Source organism: Centroberyx gerrardi, chromosome 24 (genome assembly GCF_048128805.1).
Source record: "Centroberyx gerrardi isolate f3 chromosome 24, fCenGer3.hap1.cur.20231027, whole genome shotgun sequence".
NCBI classification, from domain to species: Eukaryota; Metazoa; Chordata; class Actinopteri; order Beryciformes; family Berycidae; genus Centroberyx; species Centroberyx gerrardi.
In genome coordinates, this window is record NC_136020.1 from 10388153 (window position 1) to 10400652 (window position 12500).

General features: G+C 43.0%; 1 protein-coding gene across 1 annotated transcript in view; it reads right to left on the reverse strand.

The window, feature by feature from the left end:
* iqsec3a (IQ motif and Sec7 domain ArfGEF 3a) overlaps positions 1-12500 on the reverse strand; it is a 96384-nt gene that overhangs the window by 18918 nt on the left and 64966 nt on the right. The window contains exons 5-7 of the mRNA XM_071905643.2: positions 11522-11683; positions 5207-5329; positions 1092-1258 (exon numbers count right to left, since the gene is read on the reverse strand). Of these exons, the coding sequence (XP_071761744.2) occupies positions 1092-1258; positions 5207-5329; positions 11522-11683 (452 nt within the window). The remainder of the gene's footprint in view (positions 1-1091; positions 1259-5206; positions 5330-11521; positions 11684-12500) is intronic.

Genomic DNA, 12500 nt, shown 5'->3' on the forward strand with positions numbered 1-12500 from the left:
GGTACAGAGCATCAATCTGAATGTGAGAGACAAGAATCACAGGTGCTTTCTGCCAGAGTCATCATATGAGTTGTGAATGTGTAAAGCGGGGAGGCAGGAATAGACATGTGACCTCATTTTCCTAACCTTCATTCATCCAAGGAGGGTTGACTGAAATCAGATGCAACACCCTGCTGCACGCCCACACATTTACAAACATTTGCAGCTTGGATCTGCACAGTTCTACTGTCTTCTACTGTTGGACACTATGCTGCTTTGCTGAATTGATTGGGGGTTAACAGCACTTAACCCACAACCCTAACCCTAATAGTAGATTCAGGCATTCACTTTCCCAGCCAGTCAAAGATTCAAACTGGGGACATTCCAGTCACAAACCCGCTTCTCTTAACTCCTGGGCCACCACCTTGAGACAGTTTTCAACTAAAATTCATAGCCATTTCTGCAGCTGCTTGGTGAGAACCTTTTGGCATATTGTGACATACAGCAAACAGCAAATAAACATTGAAACCCATATAATAGTGGGTTGTTCCTTGCATCCTTCAATTGTTTTCCCTGTCTAACATGCATTATTCCAGTTTGCAGTGGCGATTTAAGCCACATCACATCTCAACAGTGAGGATGAAATGTGTGGCATGCTGCCATTTGCTCCCTTCTCTCTTCCTCCTACTCCCCACTCCTTAGTAATGTGACAAGTGATTGATCCCAAGGGGGAATTCTTTTCCTTTCCCCCCGCCACAGGGTCAGAGGTCAAAGGTCAGAGGGGGTGACACAGCAGGGTGGATGCTTTCTGACCCGAGTCCTCCTGTTGAACGGCTGTCTCTCTACTCACTATGATGCCCTGGTGCCCCAAAACACGACCTGCACACATATTGAACCCATGACTTTGGAATTATTAGCACAGCAGTCTCACCAACTGAGCCAACCGGCCAGCTCATACAACTCAGAAAACACCCTTACTCTTATCAGGTGACACCCATGCACACATTACTTTCCCAGATTATGCAAATTATTATTTATCTCCCTTTCATGTGCCCTTACGTCTCCTCACATCTACACACACACGCATACAAACACACTGCTGTGACTCTTACCCCGGAGGTTGCGTATGAAGTCCTCCAGCAGCATCTTGCGGTCTGGCTTGATGTTGGGACTGTACATATCGGTGTTGAGCAGGATGATGGCGAAGGCCAGGATGAAGATGGTGTCCGGGTTGTGGAACTGCTGCACCACGTCCGGGTTACACATGCAGTAGCGCTGGCTGTAAAGGAGCGAGGGAAGGAGTAATGAAGAGAAAGAGGTAGGGGAGGAGAATAATTACAGGGAAACGTGAAAAGGATAAAAGAGAGGAACGGTGGGTGGGGAAATGAATGAGGTAGAGGTGAAGGAGTAGATGTGGGGTAAGAGGTTTGGGGCAGACAGGCAAACGAAGGTGGAACGGAGACAGGAGGGGATGAGGGCGAATAGGGGGATGAATGAGAGCGGTGATAGATACGGGTCATGACAGAGGACAAAGACAAAGAGGAATGACAAAGAGGGAGGAAGAGAAAGACGGACAGTTTCATAAGAGCAATTTGAAAGTAATAGGTGAGTAAAGCGGGAGGTGACATTTGGAGGAGAATGGGTAAAAGAGAGGGAGGGAGTGATGGAGAACAAATAGAGAGAGATGAATTGGGAAAATATGAGGGACAGAAAGAAGAGAGGTAAAAATAATAGGAGAGGGGATGATTGACGGGAGAAAAAAGACAGAGGGGAGAGGAGGGAGGCGAGAAGGAGAGTTAGACTGTGTTAAAAGGCATTCGAAACAGAAGATTTAACCTTAAAAACTGTACACACAACATGGTCATAAAAATCATGACAGAAGCCACGCAAGAGCTACCAGCTAAAAGTTATGGTTGTAATTTTGCTTGTGGCGTCTTCCGTAGCTGTGAGCTGCCTCTCAGCAACAATTAACCAAATGAACCTCTCACTGGATGCCCCTTTGAAACAGCATGCCTCGTCCTGCTGGGCTGGATGGTTACAGGAGACATGCATCTAATAGACAACTAGGTGTGTATACTGTATATGCATTTGTGTGTCCGTGTGTGCGACAGAAACAAGTAACAAACCTCACCTCCCATGCCTCTTCATGATTTTCTACCTTCTTTTCATTGCATTGCTTATAAAATGATATTAAAAGTTGCGTTGTCCTGGAAACTTGTCATAGTTTGCAGACACAATCTGAATACCGAGGAAGGCCACTGAATATAAAGTCCCCAGCCACAGTCAGACGTTCTCCAACCTGTGTGAGTTTGGTGGTTGACACTGCTGGATTTATGCAGGTACTGTAGTTGAGCCGGAGAGAAGGAATATGAAGTTTGCAATATGAAATCCCTTACCTAGGCACTTCTCTAGTAAAGACGAGACAGAGGTCGGGCTCAGTGTGATGCAGTTCCCTATATACCGCCTTAAATATAAGAGAGACGGAGCAGGGAAATACTGCTGCGCTGTGTGGTTACTGAATCCATGAATCTAACAGATGTAGACACCTACTGTAGGTGTTTGTGTACCTGTGTGTTGCGTGTATGTGTGAATGTGTGTGTGTGTGTGTGCATTTGTAACAACAGGGAAAGTGGAGTGACTGTGCAAGCGCAGGGAGGAGAGATGGATGATGATTTCACAGCAAGCTCTTTGTCCTGTCTCTGTAAAGAGCATGAACTGTGAATACAGTATTGTTGCTCCAGGTTATGGGATTTATAATACAATAGTCCGACGTCTGCTGTGTATGAGAAAGAAGAGACAGCGATATACAGAATGAAAGACAAAGAGAGAGGGAGTGTGTGTGTGTGTGTGTGTGTGAACCTCTACTGTAGTGTAAACTGTAATTGTTACTTTAATTAGTCATAATTTCCACCTAGGGGCTGCAATCCCACTGAGCTGCATAATTGGAATCTATATTTTCGGATGCAATAAAGATACACACACACACACACACACACACACACACACACAGACTCATACACACATAGGTATACATACGTTCACACTTCATCATCCTCACACACACTTATTACATGCATTCTAACACCACAAAAGAAACTGTTAATGCCTTAGAAGATTATAAAAAGTAAACTGAACTCAGTTTGTGCACGTGTGTGTGTGTGTGTGTGTGTGTGTGTGTGTGTGTGTGTGTGTGCGTGTGTTTGCGGCATCTTCCGCTCTGCCTTCATATTTTTTTCAGCTGGATAATCACGGAGCTACACACAGATGTTTATTCACATCTCAGCGTCTGAAAGCCCTGAATCAACAGCAACCAATAATTATACCCTTGTCTGTGCATCCTAATGTAGCACCATGCAGTGAAAACCTCGATTCATCCTATTTTCCCTTTGTGTGCGCTCTTACTCGGCACAAAAAAGATGAAAAACAACAAACCAGAAAGGAGGGGGTGAAATGGCGTGTAATTCTGCTTGTTGAATGGATTTGGCAGTCTCAGCTTTTGGCATTTGATGCTGTTTACCAAACCAATTTTTTTTTTTTTGCTGTAGAGAATGCTGAAGATGTTGAAGAATCAACAGAATGTCATCCATAAATCATTACCCGCTGCATGAAGATGGATTTTAAGACAAGTTTATACTACTTAGGAGGTATATACCAAAACTTTTCTTTGCCTAAGAGGTAAAATATATAGGATAGTAGGACAGAACAAAGAACATATGGTGAGTGTATATTTTGATGCGACAGAATGAGAGTGAATAAGGAACTCTGCATACTGTTCCTCTACCCAATGATGCAGGCAGGAAAATATGAACTGAATATGTCTGTGGCATGGGAAACTGGCTGAATATATTTGTTCATTCATTAGTACACTGACGCAGCAGATACTGAGGCTGCTGGCTGCTTATTTTCACTTTTCTCCCTCTCTCTCTTTCACTGCTGCTTCGAATTCCCTTCACTTACTTCTGAGATTTCTTTCTCTCTCTCTCTCTCTCCCTCTCTCTCTCTCTCTCTCTCTCTCTCTCTCTCCCTCTCTGAGTGTTTGGAGGGATATCAAAGCCCAGGAGCAGGGGAGGCAGGCAGAGAGAGAGGGAGAGGCAGTGGCGGTTATGCAACGGTGGTTATTTATAAACCTTCCTCCCTCTATCCTTCCTCTCCTTCCTTCCTTTCCCATTTCCCGTCTCCTCACCCCCCCCCCCCCCCCCCCCCAACTCCCCCTCCCCCCTCCCTCCTGATAACATGCAGTGCCAGCCTGATGTCCAAACATTACCCGTGCCAACCTCTCTGCCCACTGACTATGACAATGCCACCGCTTTTCTCCTCATTGGGCACCTTGACAATTATGACAGGTGGCTGTAACTCAGGAGGGTCTGTGGAAAACAGTTAACATTAACACGCGGTGCCACAGCTGCACCGCAAATTGTCTCCCTGTCACAAATTGCGACCAGGAAATTACACGCTGCCTGGCTATTCAGATGGGCCTGCATTGACAACATTGACATGCAGCCAAGCAGAAGGAGAGAAGAAAACACAACTATGAGTGTGTGTGTGTGTGTGTGTGTGTGTGTGTGCGTGTGCGTGTGCGTGTGTCTGTCTGAAGTTTTTGCATGCATGGCTGTTGATTTTGTCTGGCTGAAACTGATCGTGCCAGCATGTCTGCATCTTCCCTCTTTAGCGTGTCTGTCTGGGATTCCTGCTGTGTCCAGAACGCTGCAGGAGCTGAGCTCACATCTCACACAGCAGCTCAAGAAAAAAAAGGAAAAAAAAAATGACAGAAAAACATCTCCATCTCCCACTCTGCCCTCAAAAATTTGCTATGCAGGCACGTTTGATTATCAATAAAGTGTAAAATGCATCTAAGGCAGGTAGTAGTCTGTTTGCCCCAGAGACAAATCTAGACTGACATCGTTTCATTTCAGTTTATACACCTGCTTGAATATCAACACCCCCAGTTATGTTACAACAATGATTCCAGCAGGAGAAGAAATGAAGGTTATTTTGAATAACCTACTACAATAAATATTAGAATCCAACTCCTTTTAGCATCTAATTCTCTCTCTGTGCAACAATATTCCCAGCCATTCATGCATTTGAAGTGTCAGACATGGTAGTACATGCATGTCCACTCACCAGCAATTGAATGGATAGTGATAACAAAGGAACCTGTGATACCTGTGACAATATTTGCACAATAAACCCACTCCCTCACAGCCGCCGTCGCTTAAGTAATTACCTGAAGGCCTCGATAAGTCGCTCCACCTTCTGGGCTTCCCCCTGCACACGGATGTGAGCCTGGAACTTCCTCAGCGCTTCGTCCAGCTCCATGCCTGAGAAGTCCATCTCATCCACCACACAGCTGGTCAGCAGAGAGGGGGACGAGATATGGGAAGAGGAAGGGGTAGGCGGCAGCAGAGTGAGGAAGAGGAAGATAAGGAAGCGTGGGAACGAGACGTTACACAGCGGTTGAGAGAGCAAGAGATGAAGAGGAAAGGACAGCAGAAGAGATACAGAAACATGGTGGGAAAGAGCAGGGTCGTGGTAGGTCGATGAAAGAAAGAAAGAAAAAAAATATATTAATAAACTGAACTTTCTCAGAAGTCCATACAGAGCCGGTTTAGCATTCATATCAGTGCACCGACATGATCGCGGCGGCAGCCCCTGCGGTGGTGGGATGGGTGGACCTGCGGATGGTGACTCATGATGAAAGATGAGGAAGTTTCACTCGTCGGCTTCGGGGTCGCGGCACCACTCTGCTTCCTGCAGGTATTAGCCACGCACGGACACCTGGGATAAGACTGGGCTGTCTATCTACTCTGTGCCACGACTGCCAAGACACACACACACACACACAGACAAAGACACACACACACACACATACAATCCCTCCGAGCAGAAAATCCTCCTATTACCTGACAACCCCAGCTTAATGACTTTAATTAAAAAAGCAAAATATCCTGTCCGATGAGTTCAGGGGGGATAAATACAACGTGGGCAAATTGGGAGGTGGAATGAGGTTTTGAAGTGAAAAGGTGACTTTGGAGATGAGTTGGGGGTTTTGAAAGTTTTCCCCGCTTTGATGTGAGATGTTCTGCCGAGGCACAAAACGGAATGATAATCGAACTATGAAATTAAAGTGGTTTTCACACTCCAAGCCTAACCTCACTCATTCCAGATAAACTTCATCTTTTCCTCTGTGATGCAAGTGTACAAGTGTCAGTCTATTGATGTTTATGGACAACACATTCAAAATGAAGGTCTCAAAATATGTATTGGTCATTTGCTAAAATACGTAGTTATGAAGACAATGCTTTTGCCTCTGATCTCTTCTGTTTATTAGACCTGAGTAGGAAACGCTGGAGTGAAGAAAGAACTGCAGTCGTAAGCATGGATGCACACATGTACACACACACACACACACACACACACACACACACACACACACACACACACACAACATTAAGATGGATTACTCTGAACAAAGTGAGTTAATGAGGTGAGTACTTGGCTGTGACACATGCTGCTCCAGCAGAAACGAGTCAGAGAGCTGAGTGTACACTACTGTCTGACACACTGTGTACCAGCACATAGGATCACAGAGAAACCTGATACTAAACCTTCTGAAATGGAGGGAGCCTAGTGCGCATAAGGAACCATTACTGTTATTACTACCACTATTACTACTACTACTGCCACTACTACCACTAGTATTACTACTACCACTATTAGTACTACTACCACTACTACTACTGCTACTACTACTACTGTCACTACTACCACTACTATTACTACTACCACTATTAGTACTACTACCACTACTACTACTGCTACTACTACTACTGCCACTACTACCACTAGTATTACTACTACCACTATTAGTACTACTACCACTACTACTACTACTACTACTACTACTACTACTGTCACTACTACCACTACTATTACTACTACCACTATTAGTACTACTACCACTACTACTACTACTACTACTACTACTGTCACTACTACCACTACTATTACTACTACCACTATTAGTACTACTACCACTACTACTATTACTACTACTACTACTGTCACTACTACCACTACTATTACTACTACCACTGTTAGTATTACTACTACCACTATTACTACTACTACTGCTGAGACTACTACCACTACTATTACTACTACCACTACTACTATTACTACTACTACTACTGTCACTACTACCACTACTATTACTACCACCACTATTAGTACTACTACTGCTGAGACTACTACCACTACTATTACTACTACCACTACTACTATTACTACTACTACTACTGTCACTACTACCACTACTATTACTACCACCACTATTAGTACTACTACTGCTGAGACTACTACCACTACTATTACTACTACCACTACTACTATTACTACTACTACTACTGTCACTACTACCACTACTATTACTACCACCACTATTAGTACTACTACTACTGTCACTACTACCACTACTATTACTACCACCACTATTACTACTACTACCGCTACTATTACTACCAGTACTGACACATATATCACTACTATTACCACTACCATTACTACTACTACTACCACCACTACTACTACTACTACTGTCACTACTACTACCACTATTACTATTGCCATTGTCATTACAACTACTACTACTACTTCCACCACCACTAACCATTACTGCTACTATCACCACTACTACAACTGTTATTATGTCTACTTACTACTACTACCATTACTACTACCACTACCACCACCACCACCACTACTACTATCAGTACAGCAACTACTACTACTACTACTACCATGTCTAACCTACTACTACTACTTCTACTACTACTAGTACTATCACTACTGCTACTACTACTACTACTAATGGTAATAATAATCATAACACCATTGGCTCTTAGCTTTATATTGTACAGACTTAAAATAAAACAAAGAATACACATTTCTTCCACCAGTGTTTGGATTTAGAGACTTAGGTTCTGCTGAGGCTAACAGCACACTATGACCCAAAGTTAAGCCAAATTTCCCTTCACTCAAGTCTCTTGACCACGTCCAGCCTCTCTGATCTCCCTCTTCATGACTCACCTCCTCCTCTCCGCCACCTCTCCATCTCCTTCCCCGGCTGTCACTCCTCGTTTATGTAATGTCAGTAGAGATGCTCTCTAGCCTAAGTGCATCAGTCCTTCCCATCCCCTCCCATCCCTCTACGCACTCAAACACAAGCACACACACACACACACGGGCAAACATGCACACATATGCGTACTGTTCACACACACTTATATGCATACACTCACTCACTTGATCAGTATACAGTACCTGGCAGGGAAACACACATCTGTCAGCGTAGCACTGCATAAGTCGCACATTTACAAAGCCATGGTGACAGGTACACACACATACACATGCAGAAAGAGACACAGCAGGCCAGATGGAACCATACTTTGTCAGCAGCCAATGAGTAGATGACAGGCTGAAAGAAGATCTCATTTTTCCTGGTAAACAAGTCTACTACATTATCAGTAAATGAGTCCGTGGAGTACCGCATTTCTGGGAACCCAAATCTATAACCACAATTTGGCTTAATTGACTTGCGACGTTTTAACTATTGTTATTTATGCTTGGAGAGATGCTGGAGAATGAGGCAGTACCAGCATTTCAGTGTGCACTAAGGAAGAGAGGGAGATTGAAGAGCGGAGGACACTGGCAGCTACTCTGTCTCACAGGAAAACCAGGGAAACACAAACACACAGACACACAGACACACACACACACACTCTCTATCCTCACACTCGGCTAAGTCAATGTTATCTCCATGAGTGATTTCCACATTAGACTGCGATCTCCCACCGGCTCTCCCGTGACTACACTTTGATCTGAAGTGCTCTCACACACTTTGCACACTCCTATCATGTTCCTCTTCAACATCACTTCCATAGCAAGCGCCGCTGTACGACTACTCTTCAGGAAAACGGGGAAAAATACATATATCTATATATCCCAATGCCACGTGCTCGGAATACTTCTGCATTATGAGCTGAGGTCCGAAGCCTTAAAAGCATATTCCTGTTCAGGTTGTATTCTGTACCCCGGCAGGTTCCACTTAAGAGAAAGGATATTAGATTAGGGCAACCTGGTGTGAACAGCTTGGGAGAGTGCTGTGTGGCGTATGCTTGACCTTGCAAGGACTCAGTGTGGGTTTTTTTTTTAAAGAGAGAAGAATAAAAGTGAGCTATACTTCCAGTTGATATGCAAATCAGTGAGGCAATCGGTGAATGGGAGAAGGTAATAGAATAAAAAAAAAAATTACTGAGATAAAATGAGGAAGGGGTTGAAAGAGGGAAACAACTGAGGAAAAGAGTGAGATAGAGGAAGAAAGACCTCTGCATTTTCAAAGAGAATAAAGAGAATCACACAATAATGACCTGGAACGAAACTTGCAGGGTGAACAGAGTCACATGTGTGTTCATGTGTGGGTGTTACAGTGTCTTCACATGCATGTGATAAGAAATACTTAAAAGAGGCATCCAGCCCATCTGTCCCGTTCTTCTAAACCCACTTGGGTTTATCCATTTTCTTGAAAGAACAGTGTTGAAAAAAAACATTGATCAATACTGGCTTTGAAAACAGCTTTGAACTACTTTTTAATCTTTTTCTTATATGTGTGTGTGTACACACGTGTGCACATGTATGTGTCTATGTGAGTCAGCGCTGTCAGCCGCAGAAGCTTGCATGCCGCCCTGGGTGTGCATAATACACTTTGAAAACAGAATCCTTTCCTCAAGGTCTATATTATAATGTATCAAACACTTCAGTCCTGATTGTATTGCTGCATAGGTAGAGCATGCTAGAGATTTATACAGAAATATACAGAGTATGTATAAAGTCAATGAAGTGTGTTTACCAAAACTATGTATGAAGAACATAGTATGGAAGTAAGTATGGAAACATGAGGCACTAATGTACCACCATAATAACCATTATATTAAACATAACCAGTTATGCTAATGACGCCATTAAGCTAATAAATTAGCAAATATTCTATGTCAACATACTTGTCTTCACTTAACACATGGGTGGTATTAATATGAACTCTGTATCTTAAAGTTATAGTATAGGAGTTATAGTAGTTTCAAGAATGTATTGTATAAATGTATGTATGTAATATGCAAATTCATGCAGCAAAAACCTAATCAGATCATCTACTCTATAGGGGGAACCAGTGGTGTAAGGATGAAGTTTCTATCATCTACTGTTCTGGAGTTATTGTGTTCACAAGAATGTGTCTACACACACAGAAAGACTCACAAACAGATGCTACCATGACAACACAATGTCTCGCATACCATGTACCATGGTGAAGGGGCATAAAACGTAAAATATATTCTATTGAAGTAATGAAATATGTCCTATGTTTCAAAATCTTTCACAGCACAATGGTCATCCTAATTGTTTTGACCTCCTGCTCTTAATTAATAATTCATATGATTTGATTTGCAACTTTGGAAAAGGCTAAGTAAGAAAATACTCACACATACAAATCACACATAAAAATCTCACACATACACTCAGCCACATTCCAACTCTGCCCATGCCACCCACCCACACACACACACACACACACACAGGAACTTCATCCCCTTCACCCCACCACATTTCCCTATGCTCCAAATAGAGAATAACATTTGAGCTACGTCAGTGGTGTAGATCTAATTAAAAGATGGCGGTGGCCAAAACCACAGAGGAAAAAGAAACAAATACCAAGCCTAGGCGCTAGCATCTTTATTTTCCTCCATTCTGCTGGGGTAGGCTATGAGTGCTCAAGAATAATAACTACAATATCAGACGAAAGCTAAATTGCTCTTTTTTTCTTAGTTCAATATTGTTGTCTAAGATTCATGTCAATACCAGAGCCACTCCGGGTTTGATATTAATGTGATGAAAGAAGCAGGGAAAGAAAAAAGGGCAGCAGATGAGGGCTTTTTCCCATCGTGGCAATACTGTATTTTTTCTTTGCCTCTGCAATTCTGTCTAGCAAGTCAAGCCAGATTTAGAATTTACATAATTACAATATCTTTTATTGTTACTGAAGAATTAGATCAGGGCTTATTCGTTGGATGGCACTTCAATTTCAGCTTGTTTACTATAATGAAAAATATAATGAAACTTCAATGTCTGTAAAATGCCAGCTTTGACATACAGCCGTATTAGTTGATAGATGACTTATAACTTACTTTTCACATTTAGATTTTAGTTGTATTCAGAAGTTTGATGTATTTATGGTTTTAAATCTGGCTCATGGCCGCTGTATATTGTCTAATAAAGCAGAAATGCCTTAGTCATGGTGGTGTAATGAATAGGGAGACTGTCCTTCAAGTGGAAGGCCTGGGTTGCAGCAAGCATCCACATCGCTGAAGTGTCCTTGAGCAAAACACTGAGCTCCAGGCATGCTGTCCTTTGACCTCCCTGTGGAACGAATTTCCCTATGGGGATCAACGGAGCATCAGCAAAAAGTTTAGGAAGTAATGTGCGAACTCACTCCAGGACGTCTCGGTTGAAGGGCTTCTTGCTGTTGCCCAGGAACTCTCCGATCATCTGTCGGCTCAGGCCTTTCCTCTGCAGCAGGAAGTGCGCCACACCTATGGGCGTGTCCGGGATGAAGCCCCGCGAGATCAGGAACTGAAGGCCCTTGTCCGGGTTTCTGAGAGAGACGAGGGAGGGGAGAAGGAAACAGACTGGATGAGTAAAAAGAGAAAGATTTTCAGCCTGCATGAATACCTTGGCAGTGTTTTAAACCTGCACAGCTGCAATATTATATCCTCAATATTGGTAGTAGTAGTGTGACATACTGTGGAAGCCTCTTACTGTGAGGAATTACAGATGATTTGCTCTTTAACATACTTAACCGCAATTAGCAGCAGTACCAAGTCCATTTGTTCAGCAGCACAGTATCTATGGCCAGGTAAGTGTACTACACACGCAAACTACGCTCTCTATTTCAAAGTGGAACTACAGCCATTAATTTTTTGGGGGGTAATGGCTGCAGAGAGAGAGCATTAAGGGCCATAAAAATAAACAATAAAAAATGATGCATTGCGGTAATGAGGTTCTTGAAATGAAAATCAGTAGGCCGGGCGCTTGTTGTGCGCACCGGCTCGGTGTAGGTGGAGACTGTTAAAAATGATAAAACACATAGGGCGGAATCTCATCTGTATTCATTCCCGCGTTGAATTATAACATTCATTAACAACTACTAAACAGCTTGACACACTGCTAAACTCAGAAGATGCTCCCAGAATCACAATGGCTGATTTGGGATGCAGTTCTATAAACCCCCTGTTTATATGCACAAACTCAGAAACGTTCTTACCAAGTAGACCTGGATTGGTCTGAGATTAGCAGTCAGTATTGTTTGTATGCTTCGGTTTTTATGTGTGGGTTAGTCCAGGCATGTGTGCATGTGTGCTTAAACACACACATACACACACACATTTGTGGTCGTATCTGTCTACATGCGT